This window comes from Idiotropiscis lumnitzeri, chromosome 6, assembly GCF_059441095.1.
Source record: "Idiotropiscis lumnitzeri isolate Australia: NSW breed Sydney's pygmy pipehorse chromosome 6, RoL_Ilum_1.0, whole genome shotgun sequence".
Lineage (NCBI taxonomy): Eukaryota > Metazoa > Chordata > Actinopteri > Syngnathiformes > Syngnathidae > Idiotropiscis > Idiotropiscis lumnitzeri.
Window position 1 is genome coordinate 5,826,607 of NC_142396.1, and position 25,149 is coordinate 5,851,755.

The following is a 25,149-nucleotide window of genomic DNA, read 5'->3' on the forward strand; positions in this document are numbered from 1 at the left end:
TTTTAAAAACTAAAGCGTAGGATGTGCCCCTAACCATAACCTATTGTAAATTTTATGTTAAAAAAAGTGGAAACTATTGTCATTTCATTTCGCAATTGAGTCCCACTTGGTGTTGATTCTTAAAAGGAAAAAAAAAATCCCAAGTTTACATGTTGGTTTGAAACTTGAAATGTGCTCGAAGTTCAGGGTGGACTAATATTTTGAAAGCCACTAAAGCACAATAAACAAAAGAATACATGCAGCTTTTTTTGGCCAATTAGAACATGGATACACGGTGTTTGCATGTGGACATAAGCAGTATTTAATTCGTGTAATGCATTTATGACAGCTAATCTGGTTTAGCAACGTTGCGTCACCTCTGTGTGTCTGTTAGTAAGCCGCCGAGCGGGTCATCATAAAACACATGTATCCTGCTTTACGTTTACTTTTGCACATTTTCGCACGCTGGGTTCGGACTAAATCCGTTAAATGGGAATTATTGTGCCTCCGTCGAACATATTTCTAAAGGTAAGTGTCGGGTGAACCTGCTTAATGGGACCCTAAAACATTTGTGTCGCAGTCTGATGTTGGGTGGGCGGGTGTTAGATCTCCCTGGTGTAGAATGCAGACCCATGTTCCAGTTCCGCGACCCGCTTACTCCCAAGCCCGGGAGACCCTAGTTAAAGCCATCCCGCCCAAGTTGCTGTGTCTGCTGGCCTGTGGGGGAGTGGACTGCCGTTATGAAGGACCGGAGTGTTGGAAAACAAATCAGCAGGTCATCAGAGGCATTTTCTCATCATGGTAGGATGATATGATTGTCTTCTTCATCAGAAACGTGAGCCATTTGGTTATTTACTGTGAACTGAAATCCCAGGGTGACTGATGACATCATCGCCATGGCACGACCATCCCAAAGCTTGATTGACAAGTATAACATCATTGAGCAATTCAAGCGGTATTGTCTTGAGTTTATGTCTGACGTGCACGACAGATGTGGGCGGTGGCATTCTGTTTTCATGTGTGACTTCTTCCCTAGATTAAACATCAGATCCATCATAAACATGCAAATGCCAGGCGAGCACGCTCACTGTGGGCCCCACCTGGACCCTAAAAGCGGCTTCACGTACTCGCCGCAGACGTTCATGGAGAATGACAGTGAGATATTTTATAGCGGGGGTCTCAAACTCGCGGCTCGGGGGTGATTCGCAGCCTGCTACTTGACAAAGTTTACTATTTGTGTGTGTGTGTGCACGTGTGGATGTTTTTTTTTTTTTTTAATCACTTCTTGGCTACTAAGGTAGCTCAGGCTCATGACTGCTTTTAGCATAATGTAATTCTTAGGGGACACCAAGTGAAAGGAAATGATATCCTGTTACAAAGTCATATCTTTTTAAAAACCAGTGGCGAAGAGAGGTTGGCGATGAGAACAGCCAATTTCTAGGAAAACAGGAAACTTTTTTTTTTTCTTCAATGTGCAAAAAAAAAAAAGAGGTTGCAGTGCTCAAGAAATCAGACGCCATTACTCAACTAGGCATGCTGAGGAGTACTATGCAAATTACCATGGAGATAAGAGAGGACCACATGACCAATCTTGTTCACATTCTAACGAACCGCTAATGTTCTGAACTTTTATGATAAAGATTGCGAAGATTAGATTACTTGTACTTTTTGTGATACTTGACACACCCTTAGTATCTCGAGGAGATCCCCCCCAAGCAAATTGAGTTTAAGACCACTGCTGTTTAGCAGAGCTGGGCACTTGACCCTTTTTGCCGGTCAGGCCCCCGCCCTCTGGCTGCGACCTAGCGACCCTTCCGCCTTCGACCCTGCGGGCTTATTTGTAATAATTGTCAGCCCCCGACCGCAATTTTACGTGCATGTGTTCATTTTGCAGTTTACTTTTACAACTTTGGGATGCCAGACTTCTACGTGTCTTCCCTGGTCAACATAATAGATGGGGTAAAGGTGCTGGCCTTCGCAGTGGGGGAAGGCAGGGTTGCTGTGCACTGCCACGCGGGCCTCGGCCGAACAGGTTTGGGTTCCATCAGTCGTATCCCGGCTACCGCGACATCACATAATACACAACTTTTTATCGTGACTGCTCCACAGGTGTCCTGATAGCCTGCTACTTAATCTACACTTTGCGCATCAGTCCCAGTGAGGCCGTCCTTTACGTGCGCATCAAGAGACCGCGCTCCATCCAAACTCGAGCGCAGATCAGCCAGGTGTTCGACTTCGCTCGGCTGCTCGGCACGCAGCTGGTTCAGTACCCAGACCTCAGCCTGCGACACGGATCCCCCGTGACCCTGCAGCACTACCTCAACCGCCAGGCGCTCCTGCTGCACGGCCAAGAGGCTCGCACGCTCAGATACATACCCAAGGTCCGGGCTTGTTCGTCACCTGCGTCGCTATCTGTACAGCGTCGCTGATCCCTCACTTGTCATCTCATAAGGTGGTGTACCTCTTGTGTCTGCATCTCTCCTGCTTGTCAATGGGAGTACCCGCAGCTCCGGAAATAAACGCTGAATTGGAGAAGAGGTCAGCACTGAGGATCCTGACCAGAGTAGTGAGAGAGACCCTGGAGTCCAAACAGTTCCTGCCCTTGTTAAGGGAACAACACAACATTGAACGGGTCAACTCGGGCTCTGTGTCTTCCTGGGATGAGCAGTTGGTATTCATGGAGAGGAAGAGGGACTTGCTTTTGGACAAGCGCAGCTACAGTGACTCTGACCTCTGCAAGATGGCGGTATGAGGCTGAATTTCACATATTCGAAATCCAGAGTTCAAATCACCATCTTGTCAAGAGAGATGTTCAAAGTTAAAATCAAGTGGCTTTGTTTTGGCTTTTTTTTTTTTTAATTTTATTCACCACAGCTGACAAATAGGACAATGTTCAGAAAGTAGAAATAGTTCAGCAAACGGAACTACCGGTAATCAGAGGTGGGCATTCCGTCAGATCGACTGAGCAGTCCGGAACTTTCGAAATAGTACGAACTAAGTGCTTTTTGCGCTGCATTTCCATCCAGCAGAGTAATCGTCAGAAACCAAGTCGAGTTCCGACGAACCTCACAGGACAACCAGACACTCAAAGCGCTCACAATGCATACATTATTTCCGCAATCAATTTCTCATGGGAAGAATGAATCGTAAATCTGAATAAGAAGCCAACTGTTGTCATTCCATTGTGTCTTGTCCAACAGGATCTGGACTTGAGTCCCTGGCATGGATGGGATATGGTAGAGCCTGAGCTGAAACCGCTGAGCTCCAAGACTACCCCACTTTCACCCTACCTGATCACCAAAAACCGCTCCCGTGCACACGATATGCAGCCAAGCAACAACTCTGCTAGGAAGTCAAAGTGTACGGTCAAAAAGGCTCGATCCGAGTACCGCTCCAACATCGAGGTGAAAGGGACTGACTATTTTATTACAAAATATGTGATGAATGCTCTGACTCAGGAATATTCCTCAGTAGTTGTGCAGGAGCCCACATCATGTCCGCCCAACCTCAGTGGCTCGCGCCATTGCTAAGGCAATGATGGACCAAGGTCCGGCGGAAGAAACTATTCTGCAGCGATCGTCTCTTCTACAGGTGCAAATCCCACATAGGCACATTTTCATACAATAGTCCAAAGTCAGACACTCAAACTCCTAACAGGAGGAACTGAACAGCAGTGAATGTGGCTGGGCTCTTTTGGTGACAGAGACGAATGCTCAGGTTCTCGCATGTCTGCTGTGGACCTGGCTTGAGAAGCTCAAAGTCAGTGGTTGGTCTTCATCAAAACACAATCCGGTCAATAGTTGGAATTCTTTCAATCCAAAACTCCAACATATTTGATCCATCTTTACACAGGAACCTGTTCTTGGTGCCGAGGATATAGTCAGGTTAAGTTGTGTTGGATGCAACAAGAAGCCTCTTAGTGTGCTCAAGAAGGTAAGGTACCCAAATATCTTGATTATCCTGTATTTGTGTTCATGCTAAGCCAAGTGTCTTAATCACAGATATGGGCCAACTAGCTACTCAACAACTCATTCGTTTGTCTCTTGAAAAGCTGTATCTTAAAAGAGTCCAGTTCTGAACTATTGCAATTCTTCACACAAAACAGAAATTAATGTGGTATACTAAGGATTCGATCATTTCAACCCGTTGCTTCTCGCAGCATTTAAGGGGGATACGCCAAAAAAGGGGGATAATGAATATTCTAGGGGCCCAGAAGGGCTCCAAATGAAATTATAATCCTGACAAAATAATAAGACACTCAGTAATGAAAGTACAATTAGCCATATATTTAATTTACAATGCAGTGGTGCAACAGTAAGTGTATTTGTTTAGGAAAATTTCCTAATGTCTCCCCCTCTCCATTTACATAAAATGGTTCAGTCCACCTGTTCCAGCTAGCTGAGACTAATATCTTGATGTCCTAATATTAGGAATCAGTGTAACTTCAGGTAGTTCGTAATGTCACACAGATGAAAAATAAAACACACACATCAAATTCGGTTCTGCAATGAAGATAACACCAGGAAATTATCTGTCTGATCCAATTGGATTTTTAAATCCATCAATTTCTGGTGCAAAGAATTGCTAGCATTTGTAATGTCCTTTCAGGCACAGAGGCACACCATCTATTGTCTGTTAAGATGTGTCAACTCAGTGACCAGCCTGTGTCCACACAGAGAAGATGCCGTGCTGCAGCGACTGATACGAGCGCTGACAAAGGTAAGCGAATAAACAGCGTGCACGTGTTGTTCTTCCTGAGTGGGTACAGCACAACATAAATGTTTGCCTTTTTGACTCAACAGCGGCCTCAAGAGGACATGGGGAGCCTTGCAAGTTTAATAAATCTCATGAGGGCCCACTTGCGGGAAACCTTTCACAACAATAGTTATATCCGGAGGGCCTGCAGCTGGGACGCTACACTTTGAATTCAAGCAGTTGGTTTCAATCATTCCGACATGTTTTTTTGTAATTTATTTGAATGGGGCAATGAACTAGTGTGCTTGATAGTGATCACAAAAGTGAATGTTCAATTATTGAAATACTTGCCGACCTTCAGCTGATTAGAATTTATCTGTGGCCTGGAAATGTTTTTCATACAAATATTTACCTTAACTATGATTTAACTACTGCGTTAGCATAGATTAGTTATTTTGACATGTTCCAATTTATGTACAAATTGTGATTTAGACGCCACTGGCGGGACGAAGCTCTGCTGTAAGCCAAGGACTCCGTTAAATTATTTTGTTTTTAAAATTGATTCTTGCAAAATAGCAATGTAGCAGCAAAAGCTTAGACAACCCATGTCAATCAGAAATGTATGAACTCTGTTTTGATGGTTGAATTTCTATGCATGATGAATCAATGTCACATTTTTTTAGCTATGAAAGAAGACTTTTCGCAATTTACATGAAACCATGTCTGTGTTATGAATCATTCACATATTACCTTCTCGTTGACAACTATAACGAGATTATATATACTGTAAATTGTCACCATGACATCACAGGTACACATGTACAGCCGTGTGGCTAGAATTCTTTGCTCATTTGCACATTTGACCAAGGCAAAACATTTGAGAAAACAGGATAATTAGTTGTAAATTAATTTTAGCCTTCTACTCAACCTAAACTGAATGTAGATGTGTGAAGTTACAAGCCGTACAAGATGCTAATATGTGTGCTTAGTTGCTTCCAAGGGGATCCAAAAACCCGCAGTAGTTTACCTTTCAACAGGTAAGTTAATTTAGAAATAGAAGTCCTAAAAAACAAAATCAAACATAGTTAATATGATCTTGAGGAACTGGCTAAATAATAGACTTTTCTGTTGCTCTAATTAATTTTGACTGTGAAATTGGATGGCGTCCTGTTGAACTGATGTTAGCGAGCACAAAATTACGGCACCCCAAGACTACACAGCCAAACAATTTATGCATAATGTACCTGAGAGAAAATGCGGTCCAAAAACCAAATGATGGTGATCTTCTCTGGTCAACTATTTACAACGTCCACTTGATTTATCCTCCTCACCTAGAGGTCCATCCATACATCCATTATCCAAGCGGCTCCTCCTCATAAGGGTCACCGGGGTGCTGGAGGCTATCCCAGCTGTCATGGGTCACATAGCGGGGGTACACCTGAACTGGTCGCCAGCCAATCGCAGGGCACACGTAGACGAACAACCATGTACACTCAATCACACCTAAGGACAATTTAGAGTGTTCAATTAACCTACCATGTATGAGTATGAAATGTGTGAGGAAACCGGAGTACCCGGAGAAAACCATCGCAGGCACGGGGAGAACTTGCAAACTCCATACAAGAAGGCCGGAGCCGGGGTAGATGAGGTGCGAAGTGAGACTTCTAAAAGAGTCGTTTGAGCGATTTAAACCCGTGACGTCACCGACGGATTGTGATCAGCGTCGAACGAGCGCGCGCACTGTTAAACCGACAAAACCGTTTTGTGTAGAAGGACTTGTGTGCTGTGTTTCTCGAACACGCCACTCGAGTACAAATGGGCCGCCCGGTGACACGTCATCACATTCAGGCTGTAATTATGTCATCTCCCAGTCGGGACGCAGGGGCGGCGTCAGAATGCTAAAATGCTGGATAGCACTTTTTGTCCAAGGCGAGAAACTTTGGCAAGAAAATCAACGGTCGTCTGACAGGTCAGTCGTGTGGTAAAAAAATATTTTTCAATAAACAACAACTAATAACTTATCAAAACAGCACGATAATAGAAACATGAATAATGCCATGAATAGCTGCACGCTCAACTCGAGTGAACTGTCGTAATTGTGTGATGCGTTCACTAAACTCGGATTTGCAACAATCGAACGTTGCAAACGCTCTCCCAACATGCTGAATCTTACAACTTCCTTAACTTTCACGTGAGTTTTGAACACAACACGGTCAGCATGTCCAGCCATCTCCCTGGCAACATTGTCATAGTGAAGTGGGCCGGCTCGAAACAATTTGTGTTGTAGTTCAATGAACGCGATGATTTCCGCATCACATGAAGACTAGAGGAGAGGATTAGAATTTGCAAAAGGTAAACTATTTCAACCAACATTTTTAATAAACACCCACACTTTTAGAAATAACCGAATCAATAATGAACCTAAAAATAAACATTTCCTCCTGGGAGACATTTTTGTTATTGAGTAACAGGCGCAACTAGGAGTTGCTTTAGTATAATACTTACAGGTGATTGACATACTGCCAGTGAGCACGGTGATCTTGAGGTGAGCATCTGCGCCTCATAGTTCTGAGATTTTCTTTGATAAAATATTCCCGTATGGCGTTTGCTTGTTCTCCCCATGCTTGCGGGAAGTTTTCTGCCGCTCTGCGGGCACTCCAACTTCCTCTCACGTTCCTAAAACGTACATGATAATCATGTCAAACATTTTTGTGGGCCACCACAGTGCGTACTTCATCTTTTTTCGTTAAATAGAGCTGTTCTTTGCATTTGGGGCGAACAACCATTGACTTTTTGGGTATTGTAAAATAAACGAAAAAAAAAAGTTTCCAAATCCCTTGACATAGTTTCAATAGCAGTATTTATAATTGGGTGTCACTACTTCATGACTACCGATTTCAAATTTAAATTGCGAGTAGAATTATGAAATCCAGGGGCAATTCTCTATTCCTATTGATGTGGCCTGCAAAAGCAAAACAAACATGACATGTGCTATGATGCTTGCTACCAAACTTTCAAATTACTCAATTACTAATTAGAAAAAGTGGACCTCACTTTTTCTGGTTGTTTTCACACATCCCATTGAGTGGAAAACACAATGTGAGTATTTATTACAGATAATGCCTCATGAAGAGCCTTGGGTTGGATCATGGAGGCCCCACAGACCGCGAGGGCCCATTGCTGCCCTCTATAGTAGCCCAGGGCCAAAATATGCCTTGCCTTCACTGACAGGTCAACTCATTTTTTTTTATAATATTTGTGGTATCATAAGATAATAAGAATTCTGCTCCCCCCCTCTCTTCATCCAGGTTCTACATTACATGATCCGACAAAATGCAAAGCTCCTAGTTACAGCTTTCGTGCCCAGTATGACATAAGTACGCAAGAAACCTCACCTGGACCTAAACACCTCATCCCCTCAAACATCACCAAAAATGGCCGTGATGGAACGCCAGCATTTTCGTTCGGCAGTCGCCCCAAGGATCCAGCACGCGCCCAAGTCCCTGCACCCAGTGAGCATAAGTTTTTTTTTTAGCAGCATATCTAAACAACCTTGGGAATGATGACATTTTCTTTTGCTGTTTTTAGACCATTATCACCTTGAAAGTTCAGACAAGGTCACTTATCACTCTTCTCCTTCTTATACGCTATCCGGAAGGTGGAAACAAGTCATGCAGAGCAACCAGACTACCCCTGGTAACTTCTTCTTAACATTTCTGAAGGTTTTTTTTTGGAGTTGAACAAAATAACGTTTACAGTCAGCAGGGTACATGCATTACCATCTGATCTGATTTTTAAAACCAGGATGTGTTCTGTTCCCGCTCTAATAGTGTGTGGTGTAAATACAGCAGACGACACAAATAATGGCATTTCTACAGACATCTGCTTGGCTCTTCCCCCAAACTAGATGTCTGTTGTAGTACTGAGACTGACACGTGAGTGGCAGCATGGTGCAACTGCCGGAAATACAAAGATCTAGTAGTTTTCAATTTCACATATTTAAATGACAAAATAGTTTTGCCTTAGTTCCGTTCAGCAAAATGCCACAGGCTGGCTAAAGGATAGCCTATGTGGTGGTGTTACAATGCTTTAAGCCACGGATATTGGAACACAAAGGTGCAGCAATACACGCAGACGGACAATGTTACAAGACTCAACAGCATGCAAGTATTTATTCTTATAGCGTGCCATTCTTTATTAAATAAACACTATGATTTTTTTTTTGTTTTTTGGGAAGGTGAAACAGATTAATTGTATTTTCATTTATTTCAGCTGGGAAAGAGTTTGGAATCATCATTAATATTTAGCAGGTTTAACATTCATGATTATCGACTTTGACCACTTTCTGAGCAGAGCACGGAGGGAAAAAAAAAAACACACTCCTCACGGAATAATCGCTTTGGATAATCTTTCAGGGATATCAGGCCTTTTATTGACTTTGATTGAAGGGGCCCGATTATTGGTACGTCTGCACCCTTTTAACGTTTTTTTTCCCCCCACAGGTCCAGCGTCCAACAGTCTACCTCCAGTGTTGGGACCTAAAACTGTCAATATTCGAGCAGCACCCGCACACTCGCTCTACGGTCGCAGTAAAAATGGCAACTTCATGGAAGACTCCACAAAGGTAGGAATGTGGTCTAAAATTCTGAAGGCACACCAAAGCGGCACGACTGATCACAAACAATTCACTCAGACTCACACCCGCACACCTGCTGCCTTACCAACTTAATGCAATGGGAAAACTGCAATCCTTGTTGTTCTGATCGGGACTCAATGTTTTGAGGCTCCACGTAGCCATATTCTCAAACATTGCAAATACCTTTTACTTTGTCACATGACTTGAACTTTCACTTTCAGTCTCCAGGCCCTGCAGCCTATCAAGCTGTGGATCCCCAAATTTACCTAAACAAATCCCCTCAGTACAGCATGCCAGGGCGGAAGTTCATGCCTCAAAGCGCTACGAGGACGCCAGCACCTGGAGTCTACTGTCCCGAGAAGGTGGGGGAGGTTTTGCTTCTTAACTCATTCACAACCATTGACGGCTAAAGACGCATGATGCATTTTTTTTTTTACATTGAAAAACCAAAAGCAAAAACTATTTGTTGTAAAGACACTGTTCTTCTTGATATGTTTCCCTAAAAGTAAAATTTCTTGTTTTTGGTCAGAAACTAGTGTTTTTGATTAAACCAGACAGTGTTTGACTAATTAAAGAAGAAAGAAGAGTGTTTACTCTTGACACAGAACACAATATTCCGTGGGTCTCGAAAAAACTTGACAACTTTTACGACCACTCTTGCTGTGATGTAGGAAGGCACCCCACAGATTATTAGTAAACAAGCAATCAAAAAGTCAATTTTGGGGGGAGAAAGCTAAGTGTTCTGATTTTTTTTTTCTCCAGGTCTCCACCACACATTCCAAAGCGCCAGCCTTCACCTTTGGACTGCGTCACTCGCAATACACCATATGCCCCATCATGGATGCGGATAAATACCAACAGTCATTCTCGTTTCTTTGAGCTGGAACCTTCAACACAGTGGCATCAGATGAAGCAAAGCGGTCAAAGTCAGCAGATGAGATTTGTTGATGAGATCTCACAGTTCAGCGTTTGCAAAACTTTGTCTCATGTTTGAATGCGGTTCATAATTGCAGACAGTCAGGAAATGTATTTCCTTTCCATCACATCCTACTGCGGCTCCTCAATTAAGGCTTACTTAATGTCCCTTAGTTGCACCCTGCAGGTGGCACTTGTGACCACATTGGTGTCCGGTAAAATTAACTATGTTGTGTTCCACAATATTTTTTTTAATAAAAAAAAAAATAATGAAAGTAATTAATTTTATTTTCGTTTGTAGTAAATTGCAGTTACGATAAGGTCAAATTTTATTCACTGGCTAAAGTTATTTTTATTGATCTATTCTGGAAATTACACAGGAAAGTTGTGCAATAATTTTCCATTTTTTTATTACTCACAGTACTGGCAGAAGCGATGTTGAAAAAGCACTTTGCAAGGTTTCTTCCAATTTTGCACATCATAATGCAGAATAGCCTAATCAGAATATGAGTGAAAACGGAAAAAAGTCTTTCGTCTTGTCATTTCATGTTCAAATACATCCACTCCACTATTACAAAGTCACTTAAATTCTAAACATGGCTAGGCTCTGAATCATTGTATTTAATTTTATATGTCAGTGGATTTAACCTAAATTATGTCCCTTTTGTATATTGGATTGTACAAATAAAAATGTAAACTATTTTGTATATACCACATAAAGACATTGAAAATCTTTTAGTGAATCATTTGGAGGATGGAAAATAAATGACATGGAAAAAAAACGACATTATTCCAAATGTGTCCACGGAGCTGACGTCATTTTAGGATATTCTGAGAGGCACAGCACCCCGTACTACTTTCCTTTTTTAGTGCATTAATTTGTAGTCATTTTATCGTATTTGCCTGATTTGATAATAATTTACAGCAAAAAATACTAACCGTAATAATCGTGAAACAATCATGTAATTAAATTGTTGGTATTAAAATGAACCCATGCAGCGCATGTTTTATTAGACAGCGGCTCTAAGAGGACATGTATAACAACTAAGTAGTGTATGTCATTTTTTGTGTTATCTGGAAATTATCCATCCATCAATCCATCCATCCATTATCTGTACCGCTTCTCACATGTGATAAGGGTCGCGGGGAGTGCTGGAACCTATCTCAGCTGTCTTCGGGCAGTAGGCGGGGTACACCCTGGACAGGTTGCCAGCCAATCGCAGGGCACACATATACGAACAATCGTCCGCGTTCACTCTCAACGGGTGTTCTGTTGAACCATGCTCGTCTATTTTAGTTATATGTATTTTTTTTCTGTTCATTTTATGAGAAATCACTACGACGTCATTGCTGAAGGAAATGGTCGCCCATCTACGACCCAACAGCGGCCTCAAGAGGACAAAGGAAGCAGTGCAAGTTTAGTGCATTGCTGGAACGAAAGCAGTACAGTATTTACATCTACAAAATGCCAATTTTTGTGTTATCTTAACCACAAGATATTTTTTAATTATTTGTTTCCGGTGACGGTCATGATATAGAATCATTTAGATATTGCATTGGCTCTCCACTTTATTATGAAAGTAGTGTGGACTGATTCAATTTGTCTCCCTTATGGCCTGGTAGATGTTGAATCTTCAAAGTGAAGATTCTCCAAGGCCTAACTGGATAGCAGACATTTCAATGAGTGCTGTACAGATCATTCTTTGGTTCGCAGAGGAAGTTTACCGTTTTTCGAGCAGAGTGGGTGATCCCACCGTCCCCGATCGGGGCTTTTGGGAGAGATCAAAAGAAAAGACTGAAGTGATTTATGTGTATGCAACGCATATGTAATGAGTACATTTGAATATTCGCTGTAAGAAGACAGGCACAAGAGAGTGGGCAGCATTTGGAGAGACTTTTTCGACATCGGCATGTGACCGAAATAAACTTCAAAGTCAGATAGTCAATTCCATCAACAATCCAACCTCACTCAGCTATCAAATGAGCCGTCCATCACTCTTCAAAATAGTGTCGGCCGCCCGAGAGAGTTGAAAATTCTAATTGACTTTTAGCTAGCAACGCAGTGTGTGTGTGTGATAGAAGTAGACTATGATACTAAACAAAAGCAAAGTAATGCTTAATGAGATGGAATTACTGAATAGATTATCCTTAGCAAAATGTTGCTTTTTATTTAGTCTTGCCCCTACTTGTATTATGAGCGTGTTGGGGAAGGTTCTGTATGAAAATTTTATTTCATGAAGCCCTTATTGTGAATGATAGGACAAAAAAAATAACATTGGTTACAGAGTGTTACAAGAATGCAAATTATTTGTGAGATATTTAGCGTCCCTGGCCACCCCATTGAAAAATGTATGGCTACGCCCCTGACTTTGTGACTGTGGATTTTTCAAGTACTTCACTTGAGTATTAATTTTTCTGGCAAGATTTACTTTCGACTGTTACTTGCAAAATTTCCAAATAACAATTTGTATTTTCTATTACTACTATTACCACAAGTCCAATTGAAATCAAAATAGTGGCGGCGATAGAACGCAAAAACACCAAAAGTCATGCATTTAAAAATGAAAATTAGTCAATACTATTGGTTGTTTTTGTTGTCACCACAGCGCTATCTGCTGAATATTTTCTGTTTTCTGAGTAAAACTCGTCCCCGTCCCCAGTGGAGCAGCAGCCTGCCCGTCATGACGTCATCGTTATTCACAGCACGTTTATGGGCTCTGTGTTTTGCGCATACGCCACCCTAATCCAAAATACATCATCACATTTGGCCTCTAATGATGTCGAATGCAAGGGGCGGCGTCAGGGTGCATTACCTGCACGATAGCATTTGGTTTGGTTAGCATGTGGTAGCATTCGGCGTGTTCCAATTTCACCGGAAGTCGAAGAGAGCCCGTTACAGGTTCGTTGCATGCTCAAAAGTGATTCATGTTGTTTATTTGCCACATTAAAAGTTGATTCAAATGACTTCACTCGTTGTTTACAATTGTATTACATCATCCCAGTTATGAGCCAATTAGCTATAAAGTGTTCATTAATACTAATCATTTAAACTACATTATCATAGCTATTAATAATTACCACTCATTTGTATTAAAATTCAGTGAGTTTAACTCCCATTAGAGAGGGAACCAATATTTTTTAATTAAAAATCAAAGTGAATTCAAATTCATTCATAAAATATGTACAGTACATGTTGTAAAGTTTACAAAAAATGATATGATAAACCATAAAATAAGACCCCAAACTATTGCTCACATTAAATCCATCATCCGTCCATCCAATGACATGACAGGATGGTAGAAGATCGCTGTGCTGATTTTAACCTAATTATTAAATGTTTTCACGCTCTTCAGGGAAAAAAGGTTTCCTCTCAATTAATGTCTACTCTTCTTCATTTAGCTCATGCCTGGCGAAAAGCCTAAAGTTGTTGGGGTGGTGGGGCCCAAAAGATCACTGTATGCACTTCCTTCACTCACAGGTAAAACTCAAATAGTGTATTTCCACACATAGTGGCCTATGTCTTTATTCTTTACTCAAACCAATCCGTTGGACCTGTTTTGAAAACATGCAAAGTACAAAATTGATCAAATATGAAAATGGTTTTACAGCACCAAACAGAAACTTGAATAAGATGTGACTTCAACAGGTTGTTTGCGCTTGTTTGTGATTAATAGTTTTGTTAAGCCACGCTCCAAAATGCAGCTTGCCCAGTCTCAGTACCGATCAGACTGAACATGCCTTGTTCTAGCTCCTGCTGAATTTAATTAATTAATTAATAGCCTTGTGAACAAAATTGTCAGGCCAAGTTACTACGCATGGAGCTTGCAAGTTGAGCTAAGATAACCAAGCTTACTAATGTTTGCACTGTATAATCTGTGGATCAATCAGACATTAGTTGGTTGAGCAGGGTAAACCCATCCCAATTTTTAACATTGACTGTTTTCTGAGCAGATTGGGGTGTGGGTGTGGATTGAAATCACACTAAACACCCACCACACCATCAGTTGTTCAGGATAATCTTTCAGGGACGTTTGTTAATCGACCCTTTGCTGACTTTGCTCAGAAGGGGAAAAAAATACTCGGCTGGGTTATCAGTTTGTGGGTACCTTTTTTTTACATAAGCAAAGCTTCACTCTCAAATAAATGTCTCCTTAAAATAAACTCATGCTACTCAATGCAACTGTGTAAAAATATATAAAAAATATTTTAATGTAAAATATAATATATTCATATAAAATAATTTAAGGCAAAATAATTTTGCTATGATTATTGCTCACATCTGTGCCTTCCCCTTTCATCTAGGTGCTAATAACCACGATCCAACAAAAAACAAAGCACCAAGTTACACTTTTGGCAAAACCTGTCACACAAGCAAACAACACATCTCACCTGGACCCGCTCACTTTATCCCCTCCAACATCACCAAAACTGGCCGCGATGGAACGCCGGCATTTTCATTTGGCAGACGTCGAAAGGATCGGGCACGTGAAGAAATTCCTGCACCCAGTGAGCAAAACACATGACTATTGAACTGTGGAGATTGTGTGGCGTGAAGAAGTAGTTGTATCTTTTTCTGTGTGTGTGTGTTTTTTTAGACTGCTACCACATTGTAAATGCAGAAAAGGTCACGTTTCGTTCTTCTCCTGCTTATACGTTGTCTACAAGGTGGAAACAAGCAGTGCCAAGCTACCAGTCTACTCCCGGTAACACATTCTACCGATTGATAGATAATCCTTATCAGTGCCATATATATATATATATATATATATATATATATATATATATATATATATATATACATATAGAATATATTTTTTTAAATAATATAAATATATATTTAAAAAAATAATATGAACATATATATATATATATATATATACATATTAAAAAAAATAAATTATATATATATATATATATATATATATATATATAAATATATATTTATATACATTCATGCATACACACACGACCTAGTACCCTCTATTGAGCATCCACCGCTGATCTTTAATATTGACACTGTGGATGTGATACTTCATATTCTGCCTGTCACTGCAGGTCCAGCATCCAACATGCTGCCTCCAGTTCTGGGATCCAAAACCGTGAACATACCTGCAGTGCCTTCACACACAATCTGTGGTCGCAGCACAGTTGGCAACTTTTTTAATGATTTGGCACAGGTAGACATATATAACACCTCATTTGATTGTAAATACATCCTGGTTTAATCGATACGTCGTCCTGCAGACTCCGGGCCCTGCAGCCTATCAAGCTGTGGACCCTAAAACCTACTTAAGGAGATCTCCGCAGTACAGCATGCCAGCCCGTAACTTCCTACCTACAAGCTTTACAAAGACGCCAGCACCTGGTGTCTACTGCCCTGAGAAGGTTTGGAGGCTTTACTCCTTTACTTTCTCACTGCACGCTTACATTTTGGTGACAGACTCCGCATTTTGCTGTACATGTACTTATGAACTTATGAGTAATAGTTAAATATGGCTGTAATTATATTGGGCTACTATGCCAGTAGGCGGCCAATACCGCGTTTCATTGAATTGATTGATACACTGATATCAATATTGGATTATTTGACGAAAGGCCTTTTTTGTTCTAGGTCACCTCCTCACACGCGAAAGCCCCATCCTTCAGCTTTGGAAGACATCACTCAGAAAACACCCTAATACCCCTTACGGACGTGGATCGTTGTCAACGCTCATTAACGCTGATTTAACTTCGCACTGATTAAAGTGATAAAAGACAGCTGGTGGGAATGAAAACGAGGAAACAAATTGAAAGTCGACGAATGCACCTTCAACTTTAGACTCTAGAGCAGCCTTTACCAAATGCTTTACGCCACCCACGCCGTCTCAACATCCTCGTAAGGATGTCACACCCTCAGAAAAAAAAAATCCACGTGTAGCCATGTAATATAATCAAACAAGATAAATCAATTTTGTCATTGGACCTATTTCCATTAATTTTCTTTAGCGTTTGTCATCATTAGGGTTAGAGTGAGCTGGAGCCATACCTCAATTGATGTTGGGAGTGAGGCCGGGTATATCATGGATTAGTTGCCAGCAGGGCATGTATTGGCCCAAAAAAAAAGTCGCTCTCACACCCATAGTATGGACAATTTTGATTTGTCAGTGAACCCAACATGCATGTTTCTGGAATGTTGGGGAAAGCGCGAATGCCTGCAGATAATGTATGCAAACACGATTGGGAAAATGCAAATTCCACACAGTAGTCCAGATTCCCGTCAAGAGCTCCAGAACTGTGAGGTTGACTACAAGGTCACCATATATGATATATTTTTAAATTCAAATTGTTTATTTTTGTGTTATAAAAATACTTCTATTTTGAGATAGAAAATAACGCACTGCCATTTTAATCTTGTGTTTTGTGAATCTCTGCTCTAGAATATTTTGAAATAAAAAACAAAAACTTTTGTGAGTTTTTAAAAAAACAGACTGAAACAGATGCAAGGAATGTACGAATGTACTTTAACAATAAAATGAAAACTGTAATAACAATGTCTTAAAATTATAAGAATTTGCTGACTGTCAAACTGGTGACAAATGCACTTTAACAACATGCGAATTTCTTAAAACTATATAATTGAAAAGGCTTGGATACTGGATGGCTGGGTGGATTTATTATAAAATTACTTAATTAGAAGATTTATTACTCGAGCCTCAGAAAAAAAATGTTGTCAAGGTTACGTCCCTTGTCAAAAGAATTTCTGACAGGCACTAAAAGGGACACCCAAGTGTGAGACGGAAGAGGTCCTTTGGGCGTCCCCGTTGCATAGAAACACAAATCGTCTACACAGATTTGTATATTAACGAAGGGAAAGATAGCAAACGTTACAATCTCAAAGCGATAAAGACAACTATACAGGATGTAAATTTATACAGCTTTAGCCGATAAATAGTCGCGACATGGTTGTAAAATGTAACTCAATATCAATCGTTACTCAGTGAATTCGGTTTCTCAGCGCAAACCAGTTAGCAACTCAGTGTACTTTTACGAACAGAATCCACTTTTATTTCTACAACATTTCTTCAGATGCAGTCGTCCTTTTGGTTTCGCTAGATCTGAAGACTAACAAATCAAATTTTCTGAGGCGAAACATTAAGTCTCTGCTAACCCGCCGGCGGACGCGGTGATCTCGTTAGCTAGCGAAGCTATTTCGCAATGTCGAAATCGTCTTAAATCGAAGTGGAGGCGAATCAAAACACACACGAGGGGAAGGAGGAGGTGAGGAAATGGCCACCGACGATGATGACAACAACATCCCCGAGCTGGACCAAAAGAAGTACGACGCGGACGAACAAGTGAAGATCATCTGTCTTGGAGACAGTGCCGTCGGAAAATCCAAGTAAGTTGTCAAAAAAAAAAAAAAACCATGTCATTATGAACTTGTTTCTTTGAAACGTTTCTTCTCTTCTTCTTCAGGCTGATGGAGCGGTTTCTCCTGGACGAATAGTATCCTTTGTGGAGATATTACCACGGCATGAACAAAAAACCAACACGTTATATTGCCTTGTGACATCCCCCAGTCAATTCCAGTTGCCTCGATTCATTGCGTTTTTGCAGATTACCATGACCCGGATGACTGAGCAACAATTAAGAAAAAACATCTTAGTAAGCACAAGTATAGATACCAAAGTACATTGTAGTTATAGTACTAGTTGTACAATTAACTCACGGTCTATTGTTTCTGCAGTGTTGTACTCCAGTCTGTACTTGGCTGCAGCAGCCAGCCATCAGTTGAAAGTTTCAGGGCCATATGAGCTACTAAAATGAGGAAAGATGAGCCTCTATTCAATTGGGAAAAGCGGCATTTTAAAATTCCTTAATTCTACCTTCAGTCGCCCACAGCAGTTGTCAACATACGCTTTGACACTCTACAAACACACAGCCACTCTGGCCAACAGGACTGTGGCAGTGGGTATGGATCACACATACACACGCACGCACACAAATACTAATGTTCTAGACGCTAACCAATTTAGGCACCCACTTGACTCAACGGTACTTCATAAAAAATTGGGATGTTGCACCAGTTCGACCAACCTTTAGGGATGGTGGAGGAACTCTATGTGACTGTGAAACCTTCATTTTGATCAAGCATTAAAAAAAAAAAACACAACTATATTATTTATCATAGTTCTTAGGGAAATATGTAATTCTAAAAACTGTTATTGCGACAGGCCTAGATGAGTGCCCTGCGGCCATCAGATAGAGAGTTTAAATAGCTGCAGATTATAAGATAAGGGCAATTGATAACTTCTTGAATGTTAAATTAATGCCTGATTATTTCAAAAGTCATAACCAACAATTATGATGATGAACAGATTGTTAGTTAATCATTTACCAGTCAATATTGCTTAAAAAGACTGGCAGCATTATTGATGAAAGAGAAAAAACAATTTTAGACTCTGAAGCTCTGCTCACACACACTTCCTGTCGCCCTTCTTGGTGTCAGCAGGTTGTAGTTAATGTTGCCCTGATTAACAGATTTCTGGGACACGGCTGGTCAGGAGAGGTTTCAGAGCATGCACCCCTCCTACTACCACAAAGCACACGCTTGCATCATGGTAAGACACATGCATGGTGAGCCTCATTTAACATGTGTTGTTCAAATGTTACTTAAAACACTGCCTGTACACCTTGGCTAGATTTACGCTGCCGGTCAAAGGCCAATTCCAGTACATTTCTAAAATCTCTTTTATCTTGCTTTGCACAAAAGGTTTTTGACATCCAGAGGAAGATCACCTACAAGAATTTGACCAACTGGTACCAGGAGCTGAGAGAGTACAGACCAAAGATCCCCTGTTGTGTGGTGGCCAACAAGATCGACGGTGGGCCTTGGTTGTTTTCCGACTCCATGTAACAAACAATGACCGTGACAGCTCCACGAGCTCACCGGTTGATTCCCATCTGCAGCTGACATGAAGGTGACGCAGCGAAGTTTCAACTTTGCCAAGAAGAACGGACTTCCTTTTTACTTTGTATCTGCAGCTGATGGCACGAACGTCGTTAAGGTATGTGAGCTTATTTTCTTTATTTTTTTTTTTTTACGCCAGTGGTCCTATTTGGTGACACAATTTTTCCAATTGGCCACAGACGTGGGTGGACTAGAGCCTACCCCAGCTGATGGGGAAACCCTGGACCATCTCAGATCACATATATAAACATGTAGTCATGTTAGCATAACTTTTTCATCACGTGCCAAAAATGACATGCTACCGGTTTGATGTCTTTTTTGGAAATGTACAATCAATTCAAGCATAAGAGTCGATCAAATTACCCGAATACCCAATGGGAATGGTCACACTGGCGCCGTCCATGCCTCAAGCAACGCTTTTAAATCCCAGGACATGAAGCGTAAAGCTTTCCATTTCCTTCTCTTTAAATTCCGTTACTAACCAGAGCTAATTAATTGTCCGAGAAGCTCTTATACTCTCTTTTGCGCCTTGTGTCTCTACAGTCTCTGATTGGCTAGCGTAATCGCAGCCGTGACAAGTGAAGAAATAACGATGAAAAATTATTTTAGAGGGCAGAGGAAGATGGGGCCCCAGAGAGGGATTATTCCCTCCAGAAACATTTGAATAATATTCAGGCCATACAGACAGTTTTAACACATATCACAAAAAGTGTTTTTCCCCTCTCTCTACTTTTCTGTATGACCACAAACTCCACCTTTAAAAGACAATATGCAAATTATTCTCAAAAGAGATTTGAACCGCAAAAATGTAAGTCAGACTTGTTAACCACGAGGCCCACGTGATGCCGCAACCACAATTATTTTCCAAAATCGCCTTAGAAAACACACTTAGGTACTTGCCTTACATACTGTACATAATAATATGTTTCAGAGCCATTTATTAAGGTAGTGGGAAAAACAAAGCAAAAATCTGTAGGCAGAGTTTATCAAATATAAAAATGGCCACACTTCACGTTATGTATTATAATTTCCTTTCTGTTGCTTTTCATCCTCAACATGCAAAAAAAAAAAAGGTCGCGGCTGCTCAACTCATCAGGCACAAGTGTTGGCTGCTTTGATTTGTACCGTGTCCCGACAGATGTTTCGAGAGATGATTAAGCGAGCCGTGGAGTACAAGCAAAACCCCAGGGACTTCATGGATGAAGTCATGCAAGAACTGGAGGCAAGTGGATACCTTCTCCCGCCGGTTATTTAGTTCATCTTGAAGCAAAGGCATCTCACGGGATATCACCTCAAACAGTTTTATTCAATAATCTGATTTCGTACACAGGTTTGGAATTAAGACAATTGCGTGGTAGGTTGCCATGACAACTCATTGTGTAGATTGAGTACACACAGCATGACATATTTTATGGTTTTATTTTATTTTACATTTGACTGTTCATGCTGAAATATATTATTCTATAACGATCAAAAATATTTTTGACATGAAAATTTCGATTTGTTCTTTCCCTCCACCTTGTTTTTAATGATTCTGTATAATGTGACTTTCACTTTTTGGATTGAACTACTGAAATTATTTTTTTTCCATGATACTAATAATTTACCAAACCAGGACACCTTTCTGTTGTGTTTTTAGTACTTACATGTCCGCAAAGACCATTTGACAACATTTCCTTTTATTTTCCAGATTTATCTTTGGGAAAAAAAATTTCCAGTACTGTACAGGGGTTGATTCTCTATTTAAGACGGATCCAACACCTCAGGTAGTGTCACTAGGTGGCGCTGTAATCCCATTTACAAAAAGTGACCCTGTCATGTGGGTCCTCTGTTTCGGCTGTTCTGAGGTAACAAATATGACAGCATACTCATAGACAGTTACTGTCACTTAAATATTGTTTTATGGCCTGGAATGTTTGATGGATGATTTATGTCATTAAATATGACTTTACTACTGCGTTAGAGTAATATAGTGATAGAAAACAGCACGTTTATGACTTATGTACAAATTTAGGTTATCTCGCCGCCGTTTCCGCCGAGGACAACATGTGGATTATAAACAAAATTTATTTTTAATGGATTTGGCGAACATCAGAATTTTCAGAATTCCCACTGTCGGTTTGTATTTATTTGAGAAAAAAAACAAGTGACGTAAAGGATTATTTATTTATTCGTATTTCATCATATTGATGATATTTTGTCTTTTTGTAGAAGTTTGAACTTGAGAAGGAAGAAACTCAGTTGGACGCGGAAGTCGGTGATGTCAAGAGGGAGGAGAGCCCAGAGCTGCCCTGACCAAAGTCGTCAAGTATCCGGCCTCCCCAGTTCTGAAGATGATACGTTTAATAATCTCTGCTGCATGACATCTCAAATTTGGACTTGTGCTTTTCGACGTTGGTAGTCTCCTATTGACTGGGGTTATCGTGTTTACGTTGTAACCCAAATTTATTCGCGAGTCGTAATGTGCCGTTGTCAGTCACTAGTCCACACTAATGCAGCAAATATGGCGATTGCAATCTCATGTCGCGTGACCACATATTTGTACACCGCTGCACAAACCAGTTAATCGTGTGCCATTCGTACTCTAGAAACAGCACATGTTGGGACATTAGTAATCCCTTTTTATTTGTACCCTGGTTACCCGTTGGAAGAATTAAGATGCATTTTTTTTACTTGCTTATTTGAAGAATAGATCGAAAGTGTGTTTAAGAGCTCTGAAGCAGTCACTATCATTACTCAGTTTATCATACTATGTTCCTCGGGTCACAAAATATCAGGAATTTTCAGTTGGAGATGTTCCTTGGGAATTGAGGATTTATGGGATTAAGCCACAAATTCATAAAATGAAAGGTTGACTCTGTGGAACTTGAATTTACCTGCAGTGATTTTCTCAGAGGCGTGCTGTACTCTATACGGGCCAACAGCCAATCTCAGGGCACCTATGCATGCACATGAGCATTATCCTGACAAAAAACAAACAGAGCATGTAAGTAGAGTCTCCAACCTCAGAGTTTTTCAAGTTAGAAGCCTGCACATAGATCATTTTATGCTTTGTGGGTGTTTGAGGTATGAGTCGGCTTCAGAAATGTCACAAAAGGAAACAATTAAAGTTCTGTTATGAAACACAATTGACTTTTCCAAAATATACCATCTGTCCGGGATATTTTGCGCAGAAACTTCTCGATGTATATGTTCTGACTTATGTAAAGCTTAGATCATAATCATAGACAGTTAACTGAAAGATAAAATAGGCAAGAAACAATTCTTCTGCACACCTTGTCTCGACGAGGGGAACAGGCTGAAGCCACACAGCAAACCATTTAGCTTCCCTCCCCAAAACACTTTTAAAAGTGACCTGCAGGCCGAGACAATAAAAACAACAAAATGAAGGTGTCCATAAATCATGTAACCTCGTGAGGTTGCTGTGTTTGAATATGATACCTTTCCACTTCGTAACCAACAATGCTCAGTTAATTGCCATGCAAGATAGAGACTAGCATGAATTGAAATTCATTCAATGTGTGATTGGAGCTCAAAAATCTCAAGTCAACTTTTCCATATGAAAAAAATTTAACATAATTTTTAAACGTTTTTTTTTAAATGCGCCCAAACGGTAATGGTGTTATTTAAAAACATCAACAATATAATTTTCTGTCCACATAACCCGCAAACATGGAAAACGTCAGTATTAAACACAGCTGTACCTAATTTACTGCCATTCCTTGTTCTTTTGGCGGTTGGCAAACCATCTTAATGGCCCGTTGCTGCCACCAAGTGATATTGTCCTGCCATTGCAAGGAAACCGACGTGAATTGATGGTGGTCGGATGTTGTTTAGAGTGCTGCCTCCATTTAGCGGTGGGGGTTTGAAGCACACTCGTGTTTCATAATTTTGCTCGTAACTCAAGACAACTGACCAAGGGACGACTCCTCCAAAAATGTATAAATTAGCGCACTCTTATCTCAAAGCACCACCATAGCTGGGAACACTATTTTCCAAATCCCCCAATTTAAATTCCCATGGATATTTTCCATCCCTTAGTAAAGCGTAGATAAGTATGTGGACCACTTCCTCATTGATGTTTTTTTTGTGTTGTTTTGTCCCGTGCAAGGAGGCCTGAGTTGCTGCATTAGTTTCAGGTTGCACAGCTTGTTTGGCAGCAGCAGCAGCCTTTAGATGAAAACCCAATGTAGTGTGTAATAAAAAAAAAAAAAAGCGGTGATGTCTTGAGCAGCAGTTTACACGAGTCATCAACATTGTCATTTTCATACTGGAAGACAAAAAGAATGTAACCCTTTTTATTTCAACAGTGTCAATAAGCTGTGAAAGTCTTGTCAATTGTGAATAAATGTACCGAGGCACTGACTTCGCAGTTCATGTTTTAATTATAAATGTATTACATAATATAACAAAAGTAGCTCTTGCGGCGCCGTTATCCCCTGCAGCGTCTTAGAACCGTTGCGGCCTCCCTTGACCGTGCCTTCGCTTGTCTTATTGTCGCACGGGGGATGATGTTGTTGTGTTGTCAAACAGTGCCATGCGACAATGAGACGTTGTCGGGGATAACGTCCGCCATTGGAAAAACTTCACAGTGCAAACAAGGAAAGGAAGAAGAAAAGAAAAAAACTCAACAGTAAAAATAAAATGAAAACCCTTCCGTGATAAGATCAGTGGGTGACCCGACCTCCGACGGGCTTTTTTAAAAAGGTCACAGCGCACCTTCTCTATGTCGATTGTGCTTTGTTGATTAGAAAAGAAGACGATAACCCTCTCACTTCGACGGATTAGCCCCAAATGATGTGTTACAAGTGTGTTCTCAAAACAATTCCACGTTCATAAACTGCAAATAATACTTCTTTGTCTATAAAGTCAAAATGGAAAAAAAGCAAGGGTCAAAAAAGGTAGATAAAACACAGGCCCGGACTTATGTATATACACACACACAGACATTATAAAGCCTGCTTCTGTACTTATTGTGACAGACAACAGTCTAGTCATGAGCACGTATCCTGTGTGGTGGGCAAGAAGTGAGCGAGCTATCAAATGTCAAATGCAGTTCTCAAGATTTTCAGGAGATGGCACCATATTATTGAGTCGGAACAGCTCCAAAAAATTGCTGCAACTAAGACTGTCCTAAAGACAAATATACACTTGAAAGTTACTCTTTATTATTATTTTTCTTTTTGGCACATTTTTCATTTTTGTGTTCGTGCCATATCGGATCAACTCAAAGCGGAGGTGTCATAAAGGGCACACGGGGGAAGTGGAACCGGTGAACAAAGCGGTGAAAGTTATCAGCTAACGGGTGATTTATGTTCATGATGCAGAACTGATTCTGACAATGATTGTTCTCGATACACACACGCACACTATTTGGACAAAAGTTTTGGAATATTTGGGGATTTGCTTGTGTTCCAGAACTCAAAGCAAGGTTGAGAACTGAATGTTCAATTGAGTTTTTTTGTTTTTAAACATCTTTGGGATGTACTACAGTTTTGATTTTGGTTGCCTAGACAACCTTGTTACCGGGGAGGACGCCTGTTTGCCGTGTTGAAATTTGCTCCTTTTATAGGGTTCATCTGCTTTTTCTTCACCGTTCTGGATAGGCTATGTTTGTTCCCGGCCCGTTTGCACGTGTTGGAATTTTGGCAACGTTTTCGGACCTAATACGGCACGGGTGTCAAACTCAAGGCCCGGGGGGGCCAGATCCAGCCCGCAAAAGCAAAATCATCTCATACTACCCAAAAAACGTTTACTGTGAAATAAATAAAAATGACATTTAGATTGTATTTTTTTTCTTACTATTTCTACCGTAACTTGAACAAGAATTTAACATTCTTCTTGTTGACTTCTTCGTTGTGCATTTGTAGTAATAAAATGAGACGATTAAACATTTATTTGGATTCACCGTCATAACGGCCCAATGAGGGAAGCCGTAGCTAAAAAGTGGCCAGCGGCAAAAATGACTTTGACA

General features: G+C 40.6%; 4 protein-coding genes across 6 annotated transcripts; all 4 read left to right on the plus strand.

Annotated features, from left to right (window-relative positions):
* The first annotated feature begins 357 nt into the window (after nt 1-357).
* LOC148334814 (protein tyrosine phosphatase domain-containing protein 1) lies at nt 358-5,359 on the plus strand. The gene is made up of 13 exons (XM_088299266.1): nt 358-507; nt 586-780; nt 854-934; nt 1,016-1,134; nt 1,874-2,011; nt 2,089-2,360; nt 2,432-2,725; nt 3,180-3,383; nt 3,454-3,570; nt 3,637-3,738; nt 3,832-3,912; nt 4,588-4,698; nt 4,782-5,359. The coding sequence occupies exons 2-13, from the start codon at nt 602-604 to the stop codon at nt 4,902-4,904; spliced, it is 1,821 nt and encodes a 606-aa protein (XP_088155392.1). The 5' UTR covers nt 358-507; nt 586-601; the 3' UTR covers nt 4,905-5,359.
* Nucleotides 5,360-6,527: 1,168 nt separating this feature from the next.
* Nucleotides 6,528-10,829, plus strand: cimap1b (ciliary microtubule associated protein 1B). Of its 3 annotated transcripts, none has more exons than XM_088299267.1 (7): nt 6,528-6,643; nt 7,791-7,905; nt 7,983-8,186; nt 8,263-8,370; nt 9,177-9,298; nt 9,532-9,672; nt 10,073-10,829. In XM_088299267.1, the coding sequence occupies exons 2-7, from the start codon at nt 7,794-7,796 to the stop codon at nt 10,187-10,189; spliced, it is 804 nt and encodes a 267-aa protein (XP_088155393.1). In that variant the 5' UTR covers nt 6,528-6,643; nt 7,791-7,793; the 3' UTR covers nt 10,190-10,829. The 3 variants fall into 3 exon arrangements, with proteins under 3 accessions (XP_088155393.1, XP_088155394.1, XP_088155395.1); XM_088299268.1 differs by lacking the exon at nt 6,528-6,643 and adding an exon at nt 6,910-7,026; XM_088299269.1 differs by lacking the exon at nt 6,528-6,643 and adding an exon at nt 7,199-7,219.
* A 2,124-nt stretch (nt 10,830-12,953) lies between these two features.
* LOC148334816 (ciliary microtubule associated protein 1A-like) lies at nt 12,954-16,682 on the plus strand. Its single transcript, XM_088299270.1, has 7 exons — nt 12,954-13,124; nt 13,625-13,703; nt 14,528-14,731; nt 14,821-14,928; nt 15,281-15,402; nt 15,470-15,610; nt 15,837-16,682. The coding sequence occupies exons 2-7, from the start codon at nt 13,628-13,630 to the stop codon at nt 15,951-15,953; spliced, it is 768 nt and encodes a 255-aa protein (XP_088155396.1). The 5' UTR covers nt 12,954-13,124; nt 13,625-13,627; the 3' UTR covers nt 15,954-16,682.
* Nucleotides 16,683-17,012: 330 nt separating this feature from the next.
* Nucleotides 17,013-23,531, plus strand: rabl2 (RAB, member of RAS oncogene family-like 2). The gene is made up of 8 exons (XM_088299271.1): nt 17,013-17,603; nt 17,681-17,710; nt 18,097-18,176; nt 18,746-18,825; nt 18,978-19,089; nt 19,175-19,272; nt 20,314-20,397; nt 21,387-23,531. Exons 1-8 carry the CDS (start codon nt 17,491-17,493, stop codon nt 21,468-21,470), a joined length of 681 nt encoding a protein of 226 aa, XP_088155397.1. The 5' UTR covers nt 17,013-17,490; the 3' UTR covers nt 21,471-23,531.
* Nucleotides 23,532-25,149: the final 1,618 nt, after the last annotated feature.